Here is a 26,087-nt window from a genome sequence, read left to right on the forward strand (position 1 = left end):
TATTATTGGTGGAAGTATGTTTGATTTTGTCTGTGTTTGATTCTGGTTTGGATTTTATGACCAGTTGTTTGTAATGGGTGCGCTATATATTTGTTGTCAAGATTTTGATCCCTATTGCCTACTGGTGCTGTCCCATCGTTTTATTCTCATGTTATATGTCTGGTGAATATTGGATCCTCTACTTCCCTACAAAATAGAACATGACCCATTCTGTTTGCTGATTTTATTGATATTTGGAATTTGTCTGACTCCTTGAATTTTTTATTGCCTACTTGTTTCTTTATCTAAGTCGGTTGACAAATTTCTCAAGGGCCTCCATATGAAATTTTAAACTGTGTCAAGCAGTGGCAATGATTGCTCGGGTTAATAAGGGTTTGCATGATCAATTATCAATATGAGTTACCGTCATGTAATGCTGTGGGTGTTAAAGTTGTGCGTTTCAGTGGTAGTGTCAGTTAGATTCTTGCATGTTACAGAAAAAAGAGCAGTTAGTGCACAAGAGGACGACACCTATTACCTGGTGAATGCATGGAGTTTAAAATGCTAGTGACAAAAAGGGATTTCTCCTTCTGACTATATTTTTATCTGGGCTTATTCAATTTTGAGATTCTAATTCTTCCCCACATATTTGATTTCATGTTACTTTTTGCCAAATATAGATTCCTTAGCTTTTGGGTAAAACTAGTTTGCAACCTGTGGGCCGGCATAAAAAATTGTCAGCTAGAGTTGAAGATAGATGATGTCTGCAGCCTGTTGAACACTAAATCTCCGGCTAAAATCATCCTCCAACTCGATAGGTCAGTCAGTCTCCCAAGTCATCATAAATGTTGTTTATAGTCATTTTCTGCCGGGTCGAGTGATTGTTAGATCGTTTCTTGCTTCTTTCGTTTTTCTTTTTTGATTTTGGCCCTATATCAGGGCATGGTTTTTGCTGGAGCCCCATGAATTTAAAATAGTTGCGGATTTGGCAGAAGCAAATAGCTGCTGCCTCGGAGGAATCCTTTTTGAATAAAAAAGTACTTTTGCATTCTCATGCATCACTACTACTCCGTTAATGGTGCGAATCTCGTGTTTCTGCTTGAAAATAGATTACAATAATCGTTTTTCAGCCATTTTCTAGGAGTTCAAATGAACAGACATGCATGTTAAACATGTGGTATTATATTATATCCTTGTCACATCCTGTCTCTGTGTTTTTTGTTTGGGTGTACGTCAGTCAATCTCCTTCAAATACATTAACATTGCATTTCTAATCATCATCATCAAAAAATTAGTAATCTCCAAGTTGTTTGCATTATTATATAAGACGGATTATCTCACGATGAACATGTCTTCTGCACATCTACTGTCCCGTTTGTTTTTCATTTTTTGTCTTTAGGAATGTACTACAGCATGTCTGAGTGTAAAACTTTGCTCTAGTTTCTTTTTAAGACATGGTGTAAATAATATACAACACGCAGAAGTGGATGCCAATCGTACCAAAATTTTATGTGAAATTGTCACTTGAAATGATTAGTTATTTTTTATTTGAATTTTAATTAATTATATATATATATATGTTAATTAAGTAATACATTTTTACTAAATAAACATAATTTTAACATACACTGAGTCGAATTTATATATATTTTTTTAAAACAAAAAAATTAATGTGGTTATTATAATTTAGATGAAAGATCAATTTGAATAAAATAAAATTTTAAGATTGTTATCAACAACCTGTGTATTAGTTCAAAGATTGAAAATTAAAATTGTAAAGTTTTTGGGTTACGGTGATTAATTTAAATTTGTATTTTTTTGTGTTAAGATTGTATATTAGATTTAGTGAAAATTAAAAACTTTCAAGTAAAATATTTAAATATTTGTATAACGCATATACTTACAGAGTTAAAAGAATAAAAATTAACATAAAATTTCCACTTACACAATTATTAGAAATTAAAAAAAAAAGCATAAAAAAGTTCATAAATTTGTAAAATTTAAATATGATTGACTATGAAATTATCAATGCATCACAATTAATTAGAATCCTTGACAGAAATTCTCAATCAAATGATTGTATGTTTATATACACACACATATAGTGCAAGTGCAAAAACCAAATCATGAGTTGAGGGAAAAAAAATTAACAAAAAAGAAAGAAACTTTGAAGAAGATGAGGAACAAGTGTAATAAGATGATATGAAATCCTTGGAAGAGACCCACCAAGAAATCTTTAATTTCAGAAAAAAAAAACCCAGATTTGAAAGATTGCAAGAGATGTCTGTCTTGTTGTGATCTGCTCAAGATGACGATTTGTTTGGTACACCCACCAAACATCCACACATTATTACAACAAAGATTCTCTGTAATCTCCACTCTCTTCATGCTGTTGCCCTCTCTCTGTCACTCCCCCTTTTCAATCAATCATATATAGCAGAGGGAGGAGTTAATTACGCCTCTTTCAATGAAATTACATGGTGACTAAGAAGTGAAATTAAGACACCTTTGATTGCGGGTGTTTCCTTTTCGTGCTCTCTCTGTTTGTAAATAAAAGGTAAACCCGCCAGGTTCATTCTCTATTTCTTCTGCAACTTTCGTGCTTCTTCTTCCTCTTCTTCTCTGGGGAATATATACCTGAGGCTAGGTAGAGATGATGGAGTGGCAAAACGAAGCAGAGCAAGTAGAGAGTGCACAGAGTCAAAATTGGCTGAACGTGAAGGTGATGACTGACGATCAAATGGAGTTATTGAGAAAGCAGATCTCCATTTACGCCACCATTTGCGAGCAGCTTATTGAGATGCGCAAGGCTATCTCCGTCCACCACGACTTTCCCGGTCTCCTCTTCTCTTTTCGCTCTTAATATTTTCTTCGTTCTCATATTTAATCTTCCAGGCTTACTTTGAATCATTTCGCTGCTTTGAAATTGAATTCTCTGCAATACGTACGAATTCCTTTCTGAAATAAACTTAATTGCCCGTTCAGTTTCAACCTAATTTTTGCGCGCGAAAAGTTTTCTCTCATCTTATTCAAATGATAAATTCAGGGCTTTAGTTGACTCTGCCATATCCGGAAATTCAAACATTCAAAATCACAAATAAATAGAATAAATCCCTCAACTGTGTATAAATATATGTATATATATATGTATATCTAATTATTTTGTCATATTTTTATGATAAGATTAAAAAGTATTTTCATTTTCATGATAAGGAAGTTAAAAGAAATTAAAATCGAATTAAGAGTGAACAGGAATGCTGATTGGATTGTACCGTGTGTGTTAATCAGGGATAAGAGTCGGGAACCCTTACTGCTATCAACTGGTTGGGTCGGGCGGGCACAAGATCAGCACCAGGCAACGATGGAATCCGACAAGCATGCAGCTCCAGATCCTAGAGAGCATATACGAGCAAGGCAACGGGACTCCCAGCAAGCAGAAGATCAAAGAGATAACCAATCAACTAGCCCAGCACGGTCAGATTTCTGAAGCCAATGTCTACAACTGGTTTCAGAACAGAAGAGCTCGATCCAAAAGAAAGCAACAGTTTCAAAACAACATCATCCAATCACAATCCCCTCAACTTCTCGACTCTCCTCATCCCACAGATAAGAAGACAAGATCTGCAGATATTATCCACTCCTACGAAAATCTCTTCTATCAAACTCCAGATCTAGGTATATTAATCTCATGTAAATTTGTGAAGGTGAAGCTAAATCCCGGTATGGATGGATCATCATGTTTCTGCTTTGGTCTTTGTGTTGTGTGGATGCAGGGATAGAGCATTTGCTTGGTAAAATGGAAGCTCCTCCGAGTCTCACTTCCTACTGCCTTGTGGAACCATATGACACGGTTGGTTCATCATCACCCAAAGCCTTTATGTAAAGGAAATTCATATATATATACATATGAGTGTCCTATTTATATATAACTGAAATTAACTTCCTCAGATTAGCTAGAATTCACTTCTACTTCTACTCTGGTTGCAGTCTAACTGGCTTCCTACGGCTTTAGATTATTTATCTCGAAAATCTTTAATCTTCCTCTTCCATATTGATATATTGAATACTGTAATTTCTGATCAGGGTGAGGATGAAAATCTTTTATACTGCATTTTAGGCCTTCAATAATACTGAGTTTGAAGTCAAAATCTTTCTGTGTTGCTCTTCAATTTCGACCTTAATGGTTTACAATCGAACCTGCCATTTGATTCAAATTAGATTATGGGACTCCAATTTGATATGATTCATAAAATTTAATGTGATTGTTAGATAACATTAGTAAAAACAAAAGTTCTAAATCATGTTCTGTAATGAAAATCTTCAATAAAGATGACTGAAACGAAGAAAAAAATATATCGAAAATAGTTGAATTGAGCGAAAATTTCATAAATTACAACTACGAAATTAAAACGTATAGTTCTAGTGATTTTGAGGTGCACAAACGAGGAGTTAGCGGAAGGAGAGAATCGAAATATGTCAGAAAACTGAACTCTTATACGAAGGAATATGAATAATTGATCTGTAACCAAGTAAAACCACAGAATTACAAATATGAAGCCAATTATTCCAATGTACATACTGTCTGGGCCAAGGTGCATCAAAATTGATAAAATTTACATTTAATATAGAACAACTTTTTATCTATGTATAATTAAATTTTTTTCCGACTATATTATTTTTCTCATGAAACTCGTCAAAATATGAAAGTTTTGATTATTACGTAGCCTTTTTCCCATCATACAAATATTTGAAGAATAAAAAAATATCAAAACTGTTAAAGTAACCAAATTAATAATCGATATATAATTTTTTAATTTATTTTATTTTTAAAAATAAAAATTAACATTATTAATTTAAGTATTATATGTTAAATTTATTTTCATGTGATATTTTTTTATTATCTTAAATTTTAATTAAATAATATATTGTAGACTACATAATATCATATATAACATCAAAAAACTTTGTTATGAACCGATTCAAACCGGTCCATAAATAAAAAATCGAACCGGTCTAATTTTTTTTTAAATATAAAGAACAAATCCCTATTTTACTAAATCCCCCAAAGTCTAAGTCTTTTTCTCCTCCTCCTTCTCATTCTCCCCCCAAATCCCAAATCCCTAATTTCCTAAAGCTTCAGGCTTGCAGAGAGAAAGGAGGAAGGAAGCTTTTACGATTGTGGAGGAAGCGGTGAGTGCGAGGAAAGGGGAACTCTCTGTCGCCCATCGTCTTCTTCGTTGACTAACCACCAGAAACTCTCTGAGTTCTTCTTAGAATCTGGCCAAATATCAACCCTACTGTCCTCGAGTCTACCATAATCCTCTACAAACTCATTTTTTCGTTCTGGTTCAAGATGTACACAATATGACTCCGGCAATATGTCGCTGCCCCCTACGCCGACGACGATGACGACAATGGCAACGGCGAACTCGCCGACAATGGAAAAGCTTCGGTCAGCGCCACCTTTTATCAGCCTCATAAAGCTAACCGTGGTGTCCGGTGAACCTAGGAAGAGCACTGAGTATATCTGATCATCACTCTTTTGATAAGATTTGAAATTAGATTGTTTAGTTGTGATTGATTTAATTTTTTTTTTCTGCTGCATATTTTTGATGGGATTGGAGAAGTTCGGGGAAGGAGATTGACAAAGCATTTCGAGGTACTTTATGCCGTCGAAGACACCATTCTAAGTTGTAAGTCATGTACAAAAGTATTTTAATAAGTTTCAACGAGGTGAGACTGCCAAGAATAATCTCAAGCCGTCAAAGTCTAAGAAGGCCGGCAGCTTCTGCAGCATAAACTGATCATAAAAGAAATTCTTAAGTCATAAACCTAGCAACCATAGAAGCATGATGATCAATTGGAAGTTGATGATAATGATCAGAGGAACTCCTGTAAAGTATACCGCCGGCATCCATTGAAGCAGCGGATTATAGTTGTTTGATGATAAGAAAGAGTACCAATGAAAGATACTGAAGGAATCACAGTGATAGCAGCAGCAATGGGCTGAAGGTGAGCCGAATTAGGAATAATGAGAGTCTGTGCCCCCATTGCTGCTGCTGCACCGACTCTCCTTGCTCCTAATTTGGCTCAATCTCAACCCATCGTTGTTAATTCTGTTGCTGTGGTTCCTTTAGTACCTTTCATTGGTACTCTCTTTGATCGTCAAACAGCTGCAATCTACTGCTTTTATTGGTGTCCGCCGTATTCCTTAGGGGGATTCCTCTAATCATTATCATCAGCTTCCAACTGATCATCATGCTTCCATAATTGCTGGGTTTATGTGTTACTAGAATTTCTCTCATGACCAGTTTATGCAGAAGAAGCTGCAGTACGTTTGGAGCCGCCGGCCTTCTTAGATTTTGACGGCTTGGGATTGTTCTTAACTGCTTCAATTTGTCAAAGCTTATTAAAATACTTCTACGCATGGCTCGCAACTTGGATTGATGTCTTTTACTACACACAATGCCTCGAAATGCTTCACCTATCTTTCCTTCCCGTACTTCTCTACTCTCATTAGAAACATGCTGTAAAAAGAAAAAAAATTGGGTCAATCACAATCGCATTATCTAATTTTAAATCTTATCCAAGAATGTTAATCATATATACTCATTTTCTTTATGGGTCCACGAGACACCTCTATTAGCCTTACAAGACTGATGAGAGGTGGCACTGACCAGAGATTTTTCTTTGTCAGCAGTGTTTCCATTGCTGTCATCATTGTCGGCATAGGGTGGCAGTGGCACATTCCCCCGGGTTGATGTTGTCTACGTCTTGAATCAGCATGAAAAAATGGTCTTGTATTTCTTGGACGGTTCTTCCAGGAATTTCCATGGCAATCTTAACGAACATTTTGAATGGGGGCTCATTGTTTCATTGAAGTCAATGCCAGAGGTCAATGATGAGGATGATGACGATGCTAGCGTAGAGGTTTGTTTGATAATTATACTGGCTTGAGTTGTTTGTTGAAGTCTATTTTGATCTTGTGCAGGAAGACGACAATGAGTAGGATCGAGCAGGGAGGATAGCGTTTAGTCTTGTAGGCCGTGACAACATTGTGTCTCATCTTATGTAATGGTTTGATGTTCTAATGTTACTTTTAGATACTTCCTTCTCTAAGAAAATATATCTCTATTCTCTATCATTTTCCCCTGCTACATCAGAAATTTATAGTTGTAGATGGGATATTTCCTGCTCAATGTTCTCCTTTTTTACATTTTTTATGATAAACTGCTTCCCCGTATGTTAAATATGCTGTTATAGTGGTGCGAGAACATGATGCACTTTGCACTTCATGTATATAGTTGAGTTGTGTAATGGTAGAAGAATGTGATGCACTTTTCTGTTCACGCATATGGTGTGACTCCCATGTAGCCGGCCTAAATTCGGTGACTCCCAATTGCATAATATGGTTTTTCTCCTGGGTTATATGCGCCTTCCTTACTATTTGTGGATGACTGGTAGAGATTGTTTGTAATCATCGTGCCATACAGAATTGGAGAGAGTTCTGAGCAGAATTCTGTGCTTTATTCCGTATTGGGTTTTACTTGGATTAGCTGAAGTATGGTCGGTGGAAGCATGTTTCATTTTCGTCTGTGTTTGATTCTGGTTTTTGGATTTTATAACCAGTTGTTGACGAGTTGCTTCTAATGGGTGCGTTATATATTTGTTTTCAAGATTATATATCGTTTTATTCTCTGTGTTATATATCAGGTGAATATTGCATCCTCAACTTCCCTACAAAATAGAACATGACCCATTCGGTTTGCTGATTTTCTTGGTCTTTGGAATTTTTGTCCATTCCTTGAATTGTTTATTTCCTACTTGTTTCCTTATCTAATTCGGTTCCGTATGAAATTTTAAACTGTTTGTCGAGCAGTTTAAAATGTCAGTGTAATAGAGTTCTAATTTACGAATTTAGAAGACTTAACATTCTTGTTGTAGACATGTTTTTCTTCTTTTATTCTCTCCTCTCTCTTCTCTTCCCTTCCCTTCCTAGGGTTTTAGAGTTTTTCAACTAAACTCTAAGAACAAACTTATATATATATATATATAGAATTGCTCTTTGTATGATTACAAATTAACCTTATAATGTATGCTAAATTATAAAATATTTCTATAAATTTTATAAAATACTAACAATTTTTTAGACTCGTAATTAAATAATAAACGTAACTTTGCGTATCAATTTGACCGTTTTTTAAATTTTAATTTTTTAACGTACTTCAAAATTTCATGAGAAAATTAAATTATTAATCGTAAATTTATTATAATATTTTTATTTAAAAAAGTTAATGATAAATTACCAGCTTAATTAATTTACGAATTTATTAACACCTTAATTAATTTATAAGTTTAGTTTGTAATTATTGAATTAAACTGCATTGGTGAAGGCCTCGACACAATCAGTCGAGATCAAATTCTAAAGTAAAGCTATGGAATCGCAAATGTAAGGCCAACCATTCCGATGTCCATCAAGGTAAACAACTTTTTACTTATGTATAGTTCCGAATAATTAAATTTGTCACGGTAACATTACTTTTTCTTCTAATATAGAAGATTTAGATTTAATAAGAATTGTTATTTGAACTAAAAACTAATATAATTGAAATCAATAGGATCATATTTCTTTTCGATAATTTTTTTTTTTCATAAAACTTATTAAAATATGAAAGTTTTAATTATTTTATAATTTTTTTAAATCTTTAAAAAAATTAAAATTATTAAAATAATTCAACTGATAATGAATATATATTTATTAAAAAATAAAAATAATAATTTAGTTCGTGTGCTTTTATACACTCAATTTTTAAATAAATAAATTTTTAAAATTTTTTTATTTAGTCTCTTTTTCTTAATAAAAATTAACCTTATTAAATTAAGGGTCATATGTAAAACTTATTAACACGTAGCAATAAGTTATGAACCGTTATGAACGGACTCAAACTGGTTTATAAATAAAATTGTAGACCGGTCTAATTTTTTCTTTAAAAAAAAAAAAAAAAGCAAATCCCTAATTTCCTAAATCCCTAAACCCAAAGTCCTCTTCTCCTTCTTCCTCTCCTGCTCCCCCTCTCTCTGTCGCCTTCAAAGGCGTGGGCGCGCGCTTCACTACCGGTGAGTGGTGGGGGCAACCACCATTAAACGAAAGCTTCGGGTTTGCAGAGAGAAAGGGGGAAGCATTTACGGAGCCGTGAAGGCGAGGAAAGAGGAACTCTCTGTCGACCATCATCTTCTTCGTTGACTAATCACCAGAAACTCTCCGAGACCTTCTTAGAACCTGGCCAAGATATCATCCCTACTCTCCGCGAGTCTACCCTAATCCCCTACAAATTGACCTCTGACATCGACTTCAATGAGCCCATGAGCCCCCATCTGAATGTTCGCTAAGATTGCCATGAAAATTTCTGAAAGTACCGTCCAAGAAATACAAGACAATTTTTTTCGCGCTGGTTCGTGCACAATATCGACTCCGTCAATGTGCCGCTGCCGCTCAACGCAGACGTCGATGACGGCGACGGCAACGGCGAAACCACCGACAAAGGAAAAGCTCCGGTCAGCGCAACCTCTCTTATCAGCCTCCTAAGGCTAACAAAGGTGTCCGGTGGACCCAGGAATAACACTGAGTATATCTGATTATCACTCTTTGATCAGATTAGAAATTAGATGGTGCGGTTGTGATTGGAGAAGTACAGAAGGGAGATTTGCCAAGCATTTTGAGGCACTGCATGCGGTGGAAGACGCCAATCCAAGTTGCGAGCCATGGCAGAAGCATTTTAATAAAGCTTGAACGAGCTGAAACTGCTAAGAATAATCCTAAGCCGTCAAAGTCTAAGAAGGCAGGCGGCTCTAAACGTACAGGAGCTGCAGCGGCGCTGACTGCCAAAGAGTGATGATCAGGTATATTTGCGTTCTTCCTGGGTCCACGGGACACCTCCTTGTGAGGCTGATAAGAGGTGGCGCTGATGGGAGCTTTTCCTTTGTCTGCAGTTTTACCGTTGCTGTCGCCTTCATTGGTTGGCATAGGGTGGCAGCGGCACATTGCCGGAGTCCATATTGTGTACATTTTGAACCAGCGTGAAAAAATAGTCTTGTATTTCTTTCATGGTTCTTCCGGGAATTTCCATGGCTATCTTGGTGAGAACATTTCAGATGGGGCCTCATTGGCTCGTTGAAGTCAATGTCAGATTGACGAGGATGATGATGATGATGATGATGATGCTGGTGGAGAGGTTTGTTTCATTGACAGTTTTCAGGATGATGCTAATTAAACTGTATTCATACTGTCTATAGTTGTTGAAGTCTGTTTTGCTCTTGTTCGGGAGGAGGATGATGGTGAGTAGGATTGAGCAGGGAGGACAGCGTTAGTCTCGTAGGTTGTGACAACGTTGTGTCTCATCTTATGTAATGGTTTGATGCTCTGATGTTACTTACAGATACTTCCTTATCTAAGAAAATATATTTCTGTTCTCCATCATTTCCCCCTGCCCCATCAGAAATTAATAGTTGTAGATGGAATGTTTCCTGCTGCTCGATGTGTTTTGCTACGCAGTTCAGTGATTTAGTTAAGAAGCTTCATCTTGTGTAGAGAGAAGCCTGTTTCCTGTACAAAGCAGAACATGACCCATTCTGTTTGCTGATTTTGTTGATATTTGGAATTTGTCCATTCCTTCAAGTTTCTTACTGCCATACTTCCACATGAAATTATCAACTGTTTGTCAGGCAGTGGCATGATTGCTGGTGAGGGTTTGGATGATTAATTATCAATATAGTAGTTTTTGTCTTTGAATGCAATGCTGTGGGTTGCTAAAGTTGTGTGTTTCAGTGGTAATGTCAGTTTAGATTCTTGCATGTTCCATAAAAAAAGAGGATGACACCTATTACCTGGTGATTGCATGGAGTTTTAAAATGCTAGTGACAAAAAGGGATCTCACCTCCTGATTATTATTATTATTTTTTTATCTATGGCTGTGCACTTTTAAGATTTTAGTTCTTCTTGAAAATTTAATTCTGGTTTTTCTTAGTTTTGGGTAATTCTGGTTTGCAACCTGGGACCTTGCATACAAATTTGAAGATAAGATGTCTGGGGCCAACCTATTCAGATGAACAACTTTTCACCTATGTGTGATTATGAATGAATAAATAAACTTGCTGCCATAATATAACTTTCTCTAATATATAAGATTTACATTTAATAAGACTTGCTATTTGAACCAAAAGCTAATATGACCAAAATTAAACAGGATCAGATTTCTTTACCACATTATTTTTCTCGTAAAACTCATTAGAATCTGAAAGTTGTAATTATTTCGTAATCATTTATCCTAACTACACACCTTTTGAAACATCAAAAACTGTTTATAAAATTTTTTAATTTAATCTCTCGTTGTCGATAGAGACATTAACATCATCAACTTAAGTATCATATGATCAATTTATTTATTTTGCTCGGTACGACTGATAAATTATCATATCAATTTAGATTTAAATTTTTTAATATCGTATTAGATATCAAAAGATGTCTGACATAATATTCAACTAATACTTAAATAAGTTAGACACATGACACTTACGTTAACAGTGTTAATTTTAATCCCAAGAAAGATACTATATTAAATTTTTTTTCAGAAATATAAGGACTTATCTTATCAAAAATTGAATTAAAAACTAAGTTGAGTAAATTACAAAAACTGTAGAGAATAAATCATTATTCTTACCTTTATTAACAAAGGTCAACTCCATAAATTAGGCTTTGGGAAGCTGCACAGCTGCAGGCAGCCACGAGGAAACTCATGTTGCAGTTGGAAAATTAGGATCAAATAGTTAGGTCAATGGTTGCCTCCATCTCCAAATGAAATTTACAGCTCGCAAGATCCACATCTTGGCTAAATTCTGCAATCGTGATGTTTATTGAATAGGCAGTACATCTTATCACCTGCCATAACAAAAGGACAATGGCAAATTTTTTTTGCTTGCTATGGACATTACTCCTCCTCACTAATGCGTAATCCTCTTTTCGGTAGTCTTAGCTGCACAAATGCAGATATATGTAAGTTTTGCAGTAGCAGAAAGCATGACCAAAAAGCTGAAAAATTAAACAATTTTATAACACCTTTGATTTTGTAGTCCTCCAGCCACCCAAATCTTTCTGCTTTGCAGAGTACGAAAAATTATCAATGGCCTTTATAGTAGAAGTTTTATCCACAGGTGTAGCATTTACTTTAAGGTCCTACAGTCACAAAATTGAGGTTTATCAGGACCTAAGGTAAGAAGGGGAAAAGCCTTTCGCATTTTCTTAATGATAGAAGGCATACACCAAACACGAAGGGACATCTTATGCAAGTCTGTTCTCATTATTCCAATTTTTTGTCACAGAATCTTAATTCTTAACCTGTCTCCTTTATTCTCAGCATTATAAAAAAGACTAACAAACCACAAATTGAAAATCATGAAATAATCAAAGATAAGACTGACGCACCTTCTCCTTTGGTGCCTTATCTGATTCCTTGTCCTCAATTTCATCAGAGTTTCTAATTTCTATATGATCGAGAAAAAATAACACCTACATACGAACAAAGGAAAAAGGGAATATATTTTGTAGGATGAGAAAAGCTAACCTCCATTTGAAGCACATAAAATTGGAAGATCCAGAAGTAATAGGTGTTCCAATTCAACATGCTGGAAGATATTTCTTAGGCTACGTTTCAAATAAAACATACCTTGTTAAGTAACTGAACATTGGATGAATCAGTTGCCATGATCTGTGCTCCAAGACAGTTGTTGGGAATGCTGCAGAAGGGACAAAAGATATTACTAAAAACGCACCCATCTTGTTCACACCAGATACCTTGACCAACAGCACCTTCAAGTGCTCTGTTACAGAGTCGCTGATGAACTGATGAAATATCAGTCATGATAACTGAGATAGTTGTTGGTCTAACACCAGATTCCAATCTATCTTTCAGAAGAGACAGCAAGTGAGCTTTTGACGATGAGGCAAACAAGCAATTAACATATAAATTATTTTCAGGAAGACCAAGAGGGCTTCTGCAAAGTGAACAAGAAATTTGTAGTTTCCTGTCATTAACAGAATATGAAGAAGCATCATTCTTATTCTCAGCAAGTAACTGACAAACAATTGACTTGGAATCTTGTCCTGGACAGCTAGTCTGGGAACCAAATTCAATTCTTCTAGTGAAACTCATGCATCCTGAAGCTTTGGCATTAGAAGTGTCAGAACTTTCCTCCTGGACAAGGTCAATTAATGATGACCCCACTGATTTCCTCCTTTTTGTGGCATGCGAATTAACACTCAAGTTCACAGATGACTCCATTTCCGGTATCAAGAGGCGGCCACAAGCAGTGACACCTTTTTCTGGAGTAACTATCATTGAAGACTCAGCTTTTGAAGGATCTTCACCCAATTTTAGTAAAGATCCAAGGTGAGGCATGAATTGATCTGAAGACTCCACAGAGGCATCAATTATGGTTGAAGTAGAGTTCCCATCCTTGGAAAAAGAATAAGGACTGGCTGTGAAATTAGTACCATTCATACCAGGAGTTTCCCTGACAATGGATATTTCAGGGTCTTCAGGGGAGAATGTCTCAGATAAAAGCTCCAAGCACCTGCAAACCTGTGCCTTTTAGCTTGTGATGTATATTGAGCAATATAGTGATTGCAGCATGAACAGGATGTGCTTGTACAATATTAGGTTTGTAGAACAATCAAGCAAATGGCATCAAACATGGTTGTCTAAAAGCAAACTGGACTGAATAGAACAGACTTTCAAAGTTAAGGCTGCATAATAATGCTTACCTGACAAGTGACTTTAACTCAAACTCATACAAATAAATGTTTTCTTGCATTAACACGAAATCTAACTTGATCCTAGAACTATCAAATGAAGTGATTTTTCATTTACCTAGAATCTTTCTGAAAATGGCATTCTAGGTCAATGTATTCCTTGCAGCTCTTGGTGTCATGATCTGTTTGCAAGGATCCTTGAAACTTGGCACAGCCTTTGGATTTCAACCAAGGAGCAGTGCCGTCAAATTTTTCAGCACAAACTTTACTCTGCACAGAATTAGACTTGTCCAGCTTCTGATTTTTCTGTTCGATTAGTCCTTTTCTTCGGTACATAGAAGGAATGTCTCCCTCAACAGTCTTAAAATTCTGCAAGTGGATCATATTCTTGCCAACCTGACCCAGTAGATAAGTTTAGGCAGGGAAGCAATTTAAATTGTTTAATAGATGAACTGAAAAATGAAGAGGAATACGGTCCAAGAAAGTACTTTCAGTCCAGGATGATCAGACTTGATAGTTTTCTCATGTTTCCTACTTGTAAACTCTTTGTTCTGATCCACTGAAAGGGTGTCTTCTTCACTGATTGTATAATTCCCTGAATCAGCAATAGCTTTGCCAACCCGATCCTAAATCATGTTTGCACAGAAGAACAAGTTAGTGATTGCTTAAATGAAATTATGGTGGCAAGACAGAGGAAGACATGCAACCTTCGCATCTTTGAAAAATGATTCTAATCCCCCTAATGATGTGTTGAAGTGATCATATTGTCGAATCGACTTCCTTAGCCACTTTGAAATGTATGCTGTATTCCTTTCTTCTCGATATCGCTCATCTATTTACAAATATAGTTGTATCAGTAACTTATTGACAAATAGATATACAAAATAAGAATTACTTTCCACAAATATATGCCTTCTAGGTATATCAAACATTCTCTGGATGTCAGGACAGAGGAACCCAAAACCAACTGGAACAGTGAAGATTGCTGGATTGTCACCATTTCACTTTGTTCTTAAAATACTTGAGATGGATATTGTTTCGGACCATCCTGATACAAATGACTAGAGAAGGACAAAGCTCTGAACTTAGCTACAGTACAGTGAACAAAACGCCACCACTCAAGATAGTTAATTCATTGTTCAGTATAAATCCTATGCCCAAGTTCCATTGCCCAAAACTGATGTATCTTTATCCCCAAACCACTTTGATCCTTAAGCACCCATTGAGATTCAATTCAAGGATAATGGTGGTGCTGGTTCAGTCATTTTCAGAAAATGCTGTAGTTAACTGGTTATTGATACATTTAATAAAAAGTGTTTTGTTTCCTTCAGTCTTCACCTCATTCATGCTTTTTACCTGTTCCCCTCTTGAGGTCTAGGCACTAAAAACAGAAAGAAAAACAGAAAAAAGAAAAAAAAACACAGGATTTTTTAACACGTGAAAATATTTTCTTGTTTTCATTTCCTAATACAAATATGTGCACATATAAAACTATGTACTCTTTTAATTCTAGTATGAATAGAAACAGATTTCTATAAACATTAAAAATAGTTCGTTTTTTCTATTCAGACTTATATGGCATATTTACTATCATTTTCTAGATACTCTTTGAAAAACTCGTGGAAATTTCCAAGGCTCATACCCTTCATATATATTTTTTAACATTAGTTCCTTGTCAACTAATGTATCTGTTTGTTCTCAAAGGAACAAGTACTCCATAAAATTTATTGATAAAAATATGAGTATGAGTGAAAATAAGAATATATTCTTGTAGACACCTAATTTTTAAATTTTTTTCCAAATTATTATTTAATTAGTTAATAAAAAATTATTGATTGATTAAATAATAAAATAATTAAACAATTTTATTATTTAATTGGACTCAATTCATATCTAAAATAAAATTAGACAAAACCCAATTGCTTCAATAAATTTAGTTCCTTTTTACATAGGCCACATTTTGATTAATATGATTTTATATTAAATAGTGGGCCTAAAGAGGTGAACACATGTTGCTACAATTCTCACTATATAGTTTTCTAAATAAACCCTAAAATCACCATGCTACTTCTGTAAATAGAAGTCATCCACCGATATTTTGGAAGGGCACCGTGGAAAAGATTGCAGAAAAGACAACACAAAGTCTTTAAAAGCAATAATAAGAGCACATCTCTCCCTCGGTATTCCAAATCTACCAAGAAATAGAAGAATCTCCATAGTCAATATAGAGACTTTCAGAAATCCAAGCACTCTCCACATGTCAAGATTTCCCTTTCAAAATTAACAAAAAATGTCTAACGATCAAGAAACAACAAGTTTCCAACATTTCTTCAATAAATCGTTTTTACTAAAATCAATTCTAGTTTCAAGATCAAGCGAGTTTGCCTCAAATAAAAATTCTACCACACCTTGTTCAAGATCAAGTAAAGTTCACCCTCAAACTAAGAAAATCACAAAAAAAAAATGAATTTATTTAAGATTTAACCTCAAATCAAGAACCATTTTGAAGATCGAAGCAGATGAATATTCTTTTATCATAGAAAAGAATAAAAATTTAGAATTTATCTCTCATTGCTACTAAATTCTAAATTAATCATTTTGTAAAGGACTTTATATCTATTTTATTTTTTTGCGTGAAATTTATTCATTACATTTTATTTACCAAATAGAGCCAGAATTTCCTTAATTAAAAAGAAATGAAAACATAATTCAAAGGGCTTGTTTTCCCTTGAACAAAATGAAAAAGGGAGGAGACACCCGTTTCAGCATGACATGAAAGAAACCTCAAGCATTGATGCTAAGATAGAACTACAATCACCAAAAAGTCATATCTAGTAAAAATACCAAAGCAAACAATATTTGATAATCAATTTCAAAAACATTACCTAATAGGATGATGGCTCCATAATCAAATCTATGCCGTATGCAACGTCCTACATATAGTGAAAGTCAGTTAATATCATTGTAATGTAGAGATTATAGAGACATTGTATACGCTAAGAAGAAATAACAATAATCTTTCATATTTTTCAGAACTGCAAACTTTAGCTGCTAACGTTAAAGAGAATCATAATGAGGCAAGGCATACCTATGGCTTGATTTAGAGTTCGAAAAGCCTGGTGGCAGTACCACTCACTACCACTCAGAAGGTTTTTGGATGATTTGTATGTGTCGTTATACTTTTTCTTCAATCCAACTTGAATATCATTTCTGGTAAGAAGTTCAGATGGATTAGAGAATGACTTTTCAGTTATTCAAATAGCTTTATGAATAGGTTGGAAGTCTTACATATTGGGAAAAGGAATGCCAACAACTATCTGGCACAGTCAAGAATCCACAAGGCACAGGTATTGATCATTTAGAGGAATACATTTCATATTCTCAAGAAGCTCTCTGTGGTACCTCAATGTACTTTGAGGTACTGTTAGCTCATGATTATATGTGGGACTATTACTAGCAAGTCATAGTTGCAGGAATGCCGTACATTAGTACCATTTGGGTTCATATAGACCTATTCTTTGTTTTTCTTTTCTTTTTTTTTGCTTTACACAGTTCTTGATGTAGCTATCTTCGCTGCCATCATTAGCTATTCTTTTTTCCGTCTTTGGTTATCACATATTGCTGCATGTCATTATCCATTATTGCTGTCATTGACTATCTTTTTCGTTTTTGTGGCTATCCACAATTGTCAATTATCGACTATGAATAGCCATATGCAGCAATCATCGATGACAATTAGGAAAGTATGGATAGAAACAATGAGACTATGGATGGTCAAATAGTCATCTACGAAAACTATGGATAGTCAAGAAAAGTAACAAAGTAATCACATGCAACAACTAACTATATATAGTAAAAAAAGATAATATGATAATCATATATAGCAACTATGGATAGTCAAAAATGATAACAAATGACAGGCATATGTGACCATTCAGCAACTAGAGATAGCTAGTGGTAATTCCAAATGTCATGCAGGTATATTTTGAGGTATCGAAGAAATGCCTCATTCCTAACCATATCAATGTTTTAAGAGATGCAAACAAGAAGAATTGTCACAGAGGAATTTAGCACCAGGTCTTGGAATGCAGTTGCCAACCATTCCACTTCTTGTCCAACAGGATTTCTGTTGGACAAGCGACCAGGAAGTTCCTCACTCAAATATGAGAAAAGAGACAGCTGAAAGGATACAACAACTCGAGCATTATCATCAGCAAAGTCAATTCCCTCAGAAACCTACAAGCACATGAAACATACCCAGATAGAACAGATGTTACATCATGTAGTTACAGAACCACAATCATATTAAAATAACAACATCAATATGCGGACCTACCAAAGGGATTGTCACATCAATCATAATCATAAATTACATGGGCATCTCATGGACCAAGAAAAAAAGTTCCTTATACCCTTCCAAATGGGCATCATTAGAAGATTAATCATGCAGAACAACTAGACCTTAATTTCAAAGTTCTTTATCAAAGAAATCTTTTGTAATTATTGTTATATTGTACTTTAAAGTTATTAAAGTTCATTTAAGCATTAAAAAGATTTCTTTTAAATAGATTTTAGATATTATAGAACTTAAAGTCGTTTATATTTTCTCTTTTATACTTTCCCTTATTACTTGAGACATTATGATATTTTAGTTTCTTTTTAGGTAAATTTAAATATTATAAAAATTATAATCTTTTAGATTTTCTTTTTAACAATTTTGTTAATTTGTTGTAACTAATATCTATACAAAAACTAGAAGCTACCAACAAAGAAGAAGAGATAACGCTGAATTAAGAACTTCTTTATTAGAGTTATATCTCCACTTTGATCCTAAATTCCTCTAGTTTATTTATATTCTTCTGTTTCCCACCTAAATTTCTTGTACTTCTAAACTATCTGCATGACAAGCTAGTCCAACTGCTACTTGTCCTGCATCAGATTCACACAACATCCCAAGGTTCCAACAATTTTCTATAGTTTGAGAATAAAACTGATCCATTAAAAGCAACCAACGCTGAGAAGTCTTAAAGACAATCAAGTCAAGATGAATACCTTTCCTCGGCACACTGCAAGAAAAGCAGCTCCCTCCTTGAGATTTCCTTGCAACTCCACTGTATCAATATCTGTTTTCTTAACTCTTCTTTTCCCCCCGGCGGCAGGTCTACTGCCTCGAGAAATTGAATTGTAATAATCTTTTAAAATCTGCTCAAATTCTTCCTGGCTTCCTCCTTTTGGCTCTGCAGTATCAACCTCTAACTTATCATTATCAACTTGAAGTTCTTTAAAATCTAAGCATGTCTAACTGGAAGCATAATTGAATAACCAAATGCATAAAGTTCTTCCTCAAATACATGATGATTTCTATAGTATAAAAAAAATGAAGGAAATGCTGTACCAACAAATAGAGACTTTCTCAAATTAAGACGAGACCATTGTCCGGTTTCACGCCAACGAGAGGACAGTTTCTCCATCAGCTTATAACTCGGAAAGAATACAAGGGAGCCACCTGGAACAATCTTGAAAATTTCCTCCAAGGATTTTCCAACTGCATCCTGCAGAAAGAAAATACAAATAATAACTCAGTCAGATATGATACAAGAACATGACCAAGAAATTTCGTTTTTTTTTTTAAATATGAGAATATAGCCAAGAAAGTACCAATCACAGAATGGAAAAGATACCTGGAATGCATAAGAATCTGCCATTTTGTAGCTTGCATTCAATGGGTAATTATCTGGACCAGCTGAAATCACAGCAGCCCACACCTGAAGCAGAAAGCTTAGTTAGAACCCTAAAACTCTTAAGAACCGAAGAATAATCAATCTGCAAGGCCATACTTGTGATTCAACATCAATAACATGTGGAGCCTCCAGAGATGTTCCAAACTGAACTCCAAGCTCAGAAGAGAAGGAATTCACTGGTGACAAGGTCCTAAGTTTAACATAAAAAAAGTTTGAATAATAGCGCAATAGAAATAATTCATTTCTTTAAAAAAATGAAGGAAAGAATATATATTGGGATAAATTAAGACAATGACAAAACTGAATGCCAAGGAACAGATGCGAAGACACACCACTACAAAATAAGAAACCATGAGGATCCTCCCTAAGATGTAGAAAAATACAAGGGGTCCCATGTCCAACAAAAATGTGACTGTGTGTTTTTGAGATGATGGCATATCATCTAGGTCTTTGATCCATTAACAACTACTCAAAAACAAAAGATATTCAGAAAAGTAAAAAGCCAGTGATTAATGGGTTAGCATTGGTAATTAGTTTTAACTGTTACTTATTGAGGAATTTTGTAGTTTGGACAAAGAGTTCAGAAATCCAGAATCAGTTGTGCATTATGCTTACCCAGATGTTAAAATGACAGACAAAGAAAGATCAGCAATGTCTCTGAACACAACAGCTGGATTCAGACACCACAAGCTCAAAGAAATTGTCCAGCCACCAAAAGCATTTTCTGCATGCAGAGCAGGGTGAACATTACAAGCTCTTCATACAATTTCAAGTGAAAAGAAATAAAGAGTAATGATGGAAACAATTTGAACGTGATAAAAAATATCGGGATAACCATTTAGGCACTTGGTCATCCTGCAGTGCAACCACTCCCCACAACGTTCCATATGTTGATAACTTAGGATCATTGGAGAACCCTTGGTCTCTTGGGACTACTCTCAATTAGCTTTGAGGTTTAGATGATTTAATGATGTAGCTATATATATAGAAGAAGTTGTGGTAACCAGCTCCTATATCAGACTTGAGCTGATCATAATTTATTAAAAGAAAACCTAAACCCAAGCCTTACCAAGGTAAACTGAAATTCTAATATTCTTATCAAAGAAGTACATCTGAAATTAAGACTAAATTCTAGTAAAAATAAAGAGGATGACCCTACTGAAGGAGACTTGTTCTTCATGCAGTGGGTCCTCCCCATACCTATCTGGCCGGTGAACCAGTTTGAGGAGTAGGTATTGGCCGTGACAATAACCATCGAAAGAGACAGCTAGATCTTGGCCAATTTAAAATTTAATTATTCCATAACAGTCTTGTCTTCACTTTAAGAAATGTGTATAGACAACGTTATGTTTGAGTTGCAAGAGAGGTATGTTAAACCATGTCTGCATGGTTAAAAATGGCAATGCTGTAATTTATCTGCTAGAATTTAGAGGAAAACAGCCAGAACTTAAATACACAAATTAAGGTCCTGAGTAATAAATGAAGCACCAGAAATTATTGCCTTCATTGAACACTTGCGCTTTGAGATACAAAATTCAGTCATAAAAATTTGCACATAGTAATAAGAGTTGAAGCCAAGTGCTTCGAAACTGAGAAAGGTACTTGTGAATTGTCAGAATCTACATTATAGACAACTTACTGGCATCTCTCTTGACATATCGTTGTAAAACAAGCTGATAATCATGTATGTGACTTCCATTTCTTGAGAAGAAATATGTGAGCGAAGAAAATAACTCTGGGCAAACATAAAAAAATGAGACTTAAACACTGGATAATTAACAATCAAGAAGGTACTCATAAATTAGAAAAAAAAAAGAAAGTACCCTCCAAGGTCATAACTGACATGCCACTCAGATGAGGTGCTTCTGACTCTGTATCTGATGCTGCTTTTATTGCCTTCATGAAAATGACAATAGTAAGTGATTGGTGAAGGAGTACAGTCGAGTGAGAAGATTGCAAATAAACTACCTTAGTGGCACACTCTAACAATATTGGAAAGCATCCCAGCGAGATATTAGCTTCTTGGAGCTCCACTAGAGCCTTCTCACCAGTCCAACTGTAATGAATAATAAAATCAAAAGGAAAACCTATAAAGTATTTCTACTCGAAATAAGATGGTGAGAAAACACAGAGCAAAAAAAGAAATGCATAGATCTTAATTTAGAGAATATGATGACAAATAATTTTGCAGGAGACTCTCAAGCTGATAACACTAAATTTAGTCTGCTGAGAAGTATCAAGTACTATCTGTAGTTCATTTTAGGAGGAACATTTGAACCGGCCCACTTATAGTTAAGCATTTTCTTGGCTACAAGGAAGAAGTATGGAAGGATGTACTTTTACCACCAAGTTATTATAACTTCAGTTCTGTCTATCTTGCACCTCAACACCTTAAGTTCATCAATTATTAGACTATTCAAACACTATTACTCACATCACAACTATTTGGGACACCTCGTGATCTTAAAACATGCATGATATGCTTTATGCAGGTTAACCATTGCTTAAATATGAAAAATAATATGTTAGGAGATGATTATTATCTGTGTAGTGATGTCATCTTAATTTGAACTAAGACAGTGAGAAACTACATTAGACAGAGCTGATATATGGTTTTCCTTCTACAAAAAATATGCAGAATGAAAACATTTTGTACAATTATATCTTTATGTTTGGCAAATCAAGGAGAAAGCACAGAAATTCAAAAGAAAGCAGATCCTACAAGGTTAGGCATCACTCAAATTTTAAGATAGCTTAGGAACAAGAATGTATTAATTGTGAATTTAAAAAGGATACAAAAAAATCTTGTAAAGCAACTTACCAAGAGATGTAGTGCTGAAATTCACGCTTTTCTAGTGTACTTTTCCTATGTTCAATCCAACTTATAAGATCCTAGACAGCCAAAACAGTCAATTTTCACAAGTTTACTGTGATAAAATTCCTTAACAATCGTTAAGTAAGATGACCCTTACCTGTATCATTTCATATAGAGGTTGGTAGATAATAGCATCAACTAAGCAGAGTTGCTCTAATTCTGTCTGTAATTCTTTTGTGAGGTAATATGAAATTTAGTAACAAAATCATGCTAATAAGAGGAAAATGAAAAGATGCAATGCTTTAACCTACTGAGCAAAATATCCTCTTCGAGATCCAAACTCCCAGCATCACGAGCAACATCTTCTATATTACTGTAACACATAAAAAATGTTTAGAAGTCAAACTTGTCAAACAAAATCATGGAAAAAAATTACCACCTTACTTATTCAAGATGGAAAAAAAATAATTTCAGGCAACTCTTTCACAGGCATGTAAGGGCAAACAAGTGAAAGAATACTCCGGATCATCACAAGACTATCATTTTCTAGATCTCTAAAAAGAAATAGCTCTAATTACTTGTGCAAGACAATAAATCAGCCTCAACAAAATTGAAGAAAACACAATCATTTTAATTCTCAGTATCTCATGCTACAGCTACAAATGAACATTAAAATTTGTAACAGACACCATTCTTTTGATAACTATAGAAGAGAATCATGGAAGCTCTACAAAGAAAAACCAAGCAGAAGGGTTTCTCATCACCCACCAGTGATCATGAGAACATTGTGGCATATGGAAACATATTACGGTTCTTTACTACTAAGTGAAGAAATAGAGTATATCCTCGTATTTGAGTGATTTTTCTGACTCCACAAAAATACATGAGTGAATTGATTCTGCCTCATCTAAGCAAACTGGCAGGGGTCCCTGCTGTAAATTACTTGTGCTACATTTTAGATAGAAATTACAAACATCAGGACTGAGGAGAAACATGAAACATACTGGGCTTCATCAAAAATCACAATGGCTTCTTTAATATCTACATCCATTGCTCCCCGAATGACAGGATTAATAACATAGTTGTATGGACAAAGGATAAGCTGAGCATCATCTGCCATTGAGCGTGCTGCATAATATGAACAGCCTAGACAATGAAAAAAGAAAAATCTTCAGTAAGATGTTGAACAGATAGATGCAGCTTGTGCTAAAAATAGCATAAACAACATACCTCTAACAACTTGTCCCACTTTCACAAGATCTTCAATATCATGGACCTCGTGAGAACCCCCTTTCTGAAATGATGGATGATATTTGACTCGATGAACATTTCTGTTTGTAACAACAGCAAATTGTCACCAATCAAATGCCATAATAAAGTAGGAATCAGAACCAAAGGTAATAAGACCAAGGTAGTACATGCAAGAAAAACTCACTTAAATTCACAGCATCCTCCACCCCTATCCCTCAAAAGCAGCTTGCTGAAATTTTCATCACCATATTTAGCAGGGAAAGCTTAAAGGGAGTTTGTTTCAGAAAACAAGGAAAGGAAAACAAACGTAAGTTTTAGTAGAATATTTGAAGCGAACCATTCTTCATCCATGTTCTCCCTCCCACGTACACGTGGGTTTGTGCAGTAATGTTTCCGTGAAGCCTGATAAGATACGAGGAAAATATGGACACAAAGTTTGTAAGTTCATTACGTCATGCACCATGAGGAAATAACATTTAGATGTTTCCATTTGTTGTTTTGGGCATGTTGATTTCCCTGAAGCAATGTCAGAATTCATAACCTAATAGGGTAATATACTAATAGAGTTAATAAAAGTATAAGCATTTATGTTCCATGCTCGGATATATGGAAAGAAAGCATGCCCGAGCATACAAGCGTGTGTGAATGAGAAAGAGATTGTAGAATTATTCTTGAAACTCGCAAGCTTTTCAATCTACAAATACAAATGTTTCAAGTTTAAACAATGGGCAAGACATACCAACACTGCCATTGGCACTCGATAAGCAGTTTTCCGATATTCACGGATCACTTGCGAAATTTGTGAATGAGTCCTCCTATAAGGAACAGAAACAACATATAAAATTCAAGTAATTTACACAGTTATGAATACAATTGTAATTTGTTTCTAAACACAGCAACTCAAAAAATTTTAATTATCATTTAGGAAGGAATTACGCCTTATCCATTATAAAATAACTATCAAGAGAAAGAGAGAATAAAAGGCATAGGTCCGAAAATTTTTCTATTATCTGAGAGGTCCCTCACAAAATCAGCATCATCAATTTTGGATAAATATAGCTGAAACTCACGATGCATAATATATAGTAGGTGCCATTTTTTTCTTTTGGTTCTTGTTTGCCGGAGATTGACCTGGCTCTGGGTTTCCCGTCACTGGAGTATCTAAGAAAGTTGATAACAAAATCGAAGTTAAAATATTGAACCAGCAAGAGCAAGCACTTTCTGTAAGGATAGAGGAATTCGACTTTCAGACTATGTACAATGGATCAATGCATATGATCAATGTAAGTAACAGCAACGATCAATAACTTCTTTTTCAAGTTGCCAAACATATGCATATATCTTGCTTTATTTGCAAAACAATTAACAGTCCTTATAACACCAGTTTCGAGGATCGATAATGTTAGCTTCTTTATTTCGTCTATGTGAACTATAAATGCAGACTCCCATTTTCTTCAGTATAATATTTCCCTCTGCTTACTTCGAAATTCAACTGAAACTTAAGCCCAGTAACTTAAAATTCAAAACGATGATCGATGTCCCATAACTTACTCGAAGGCTGCGTTTCCGGGATAAACCCACCCCCACAAGCTAAAGGATCTGTCATCGCCTCTGGTGCGGCTTTCGATTGAGACAGATTTGCACTCTGATTCCTTATCTTATAATTCTGTTGCCAAGCTAGAGTAGAACAAAGAAGCGATAACGACTTCCCGGTACCTGTAGGAGACTCGAGCAATGCGTGAAAGTGGCCGTCTCTTTGGGCTCGATCGAGCGTCGATATGACTCTGCACATGAATGCCAGCTGCGATCCGTATGGTTGGTACGGAAATTCAACTTGAATTCCCCCAATGTGATGCACATGTTTACGATTTTTGGGGTTAGGGTTAGAGTTTGAACAGGGAGTTGCAGAGACCATCCTATGCGTTTTGGGATCGAATCGTTCCAAGGAGTCCGTCGACTTCCATGCCGATGGTCGTTTAAGATTTTGGGATGTTGGCGGGAAAATTTCGATGCTTGATTTTGAGGAGGCGGCAAATTGTTCGTCTGCTCCTAAGGAAAATATTGTTTGCTTTAAATTAGTTATTATTGTCATGAGAAATTTATACAGTAAAAACTATATGTATTTATTTTTTCTTAAATAATACCTATAAACTTATAATCTTATGTAGCATAATTTTTTTAAAAAATTATTGTAATTAATTCTTATAAACTTAAAAAATTGTCATTAACCACTTAAAATATTAATTTAATCTTCGTTAATATAATATTTTATAACTTATTTTTTCTGTAATTACGATGTAATTTTTTTTTTTATTATAAAATTTTTATTACATATTTATTTAGATATAATTTTTTATTTTATTTATATATAACCAACATTTTTATTTAATAATTTTTATTTAAATTAAAAGGTGGTATAAATGTGTTATATTATACAAGATTGGCAAAAATATTTTAACAATGGAGTGATTCAATTCAATATATAAGCAAAATATTT

General features: G+C 34.8%; 2 protein-coding genes and 2 long non-coding RNA genes across 5 annotated transcripts; 3 read left to right on the forward strand and 1 right to left on the reverse strand.

Moving 5' to 3' along the window:
• The first annotated feature begins 2,044 nt into the window (after positions 1-2,044).
• WOX14 (WUSCHEL related homeobox 14) lies at positions 2,045-4,061 on the forward strand. Its single transcript, XM_022046998.2, has 3 exons — positions 2,045-2,816; positions 3,268-3,654; positions 3,753-4,061. Exons 1-3 carry the CDS (start codon positions 2,633-2,635, stop codon positions 3,860-3,862), a joined length of 681 nt encoding a protein of 226 aa, XP_021902690.1. The 5' UTR covers positions 2,045-2,632; the 3' UTR covers positions 3,863-4,061.
• A 953-nt stretch (positions 4,062-5,014) lies between these two features.
• LOC110818217 (uncharacterized) lies at positions 5,015-7,278 on the forward strand. The gene is made up of 2 exons (XR_015814037.1): positions 5,015-6,873; positions 6,971-7,278. It is a non-coding gene; the product is annotated as an uncharacterized LOC110818217 (long non-coding RNA).
• A 1,618-nt stretch (positions 7,279-8,896) lies between these two features.
• On the forward strand, positions 8,897-10,773 carry LOC148270527 (uncharacterized). Its single transcript, XR_015814039.1, has 2 exons — positions 8,897-9,879; positions 9,970-10,773. It is a non-coding gene; the product is annotated as an uncharacterized LOC148270527 (long non-coding RNA).
• Positions 10,774-11,548: 775 nt separating this feature from the next.
• LOC110818216 (uncharacterized) lies at positions 11,549-25,665 on the reverse strand. Of its 2 annotated transcripts, XM_022046997.2 has the most exons (29): positions 25,142-25,664; positions 24,661-24,751; positions 24,330-24,405; positions 23,928-23,992; positions 23,775-23,819; positions 23,570-23,670; positions 23,344-23,485; positions 22,651-22,712; positions 22,497-22,570; positions 22,346-22,416; positions 21,493-21,580; positions 21,348-21,420; positions 21,164-21,259; positions 20,140-20,248; positions 19,621-19,714; positions 19,465-19,548; positions 19,179-19,335; positions 18,836-19,020; positions 17,975-18,019; positions 17,072-17,100; positions 16,872-16,993; positions 16,669-16,716; positions 14,491-14,615; positions 14,272-14,409; positions 13,902-14,179; positions 12,699-13,605; positions 12,458-12,541; positions 12,092-12,208; positions 11,549-12,008 (listed from the first exon to the last, which is right to left on the reverse strand). In XM_022046997.2, the coding sequence occupies exons 1-29, from the start codon at positions 25,503-25,505 to the stop codon at positions 11,964-11,966; spliced, it is 3,915 nt and encodes a 1,304-aa protein (XP_021902689.2). In that variant the 5' UTR covers positions 25,506-25,664; the 3' UTR covers positions 11,549-11,963. The 2 variants fall into 2 exon arrangements, with proteins under 2 accessions (XP_021902689.2, XP_088065864.1); XM_088209738.1 differs by lacking the exons at positions 11,549-12,008; positions 12,092-12,208; positions 12,458-12,541 and having other exon boundaries at positions 13,395-13,613; positions 25,142-25,665.
• Positions 25,666-26,087: the final 422 nt, after the last annotated feature.

This window comes from Carica papaya, chromosome 1 (assembly GCF_054855325.1).
Source record: "Carica papaya isolate Zhongbai chromosome 1, ASM5485532v1, whole genome shotgun sequence".
NCBI classification, from domain to species: domain Eukaryota; kingdom Viridiplantae; phylum Streptophyta; class Magnoliopsida; order Brassicales; family Caricaceae; genus Carica; species Carica papaya.

Bases quoted from the DNA above. Each gene is read 5' to 3' on its own strand.
- WOX14 (XM_022046998.2), top strand. From the start codon at position 2,633: ATGATGGAGTGGCAAAACGAAGCAGAGCAAGTAGAGAGTGCACAGAGT. The intron at 2,817-3,267 runs GTCTCCTCTTCT...TGTGTTAATCAG, and splicing joins CGTCCACCACGACTTTCCCG to GGATAAGAGTCGGGAACCCT. The intron at 3,655-3,752 runs GTATATTAATCT...GTGTGGATGCAG, and splicing joins CTATCAAACTCCAGATCTAG to GGATAGAGCATTTGCTTGGT.
- LOC110818216 (XM_022046997.2), bottom strand. From the start codon at position 25,505: ATGGTCTCTGCAACTCCCTGTTCAAACTCTAACCCTAACCCCAAAAAT. The intron at 22,571-22,650 runs GTAGGTTAAAGC...ACCTCACAAAAG, and splicing joins CGAAGAGGATATTTTGCTCA to AATTACAGACAGAATTAGAG. The intron at 20,249-21,163 runs GTAAGTTGTCTA...CTCTGCATGCAG, and splicing joins ATATGTCAAGAGAGATGCCA to AAAATGCTTTTGGTGGCTGG.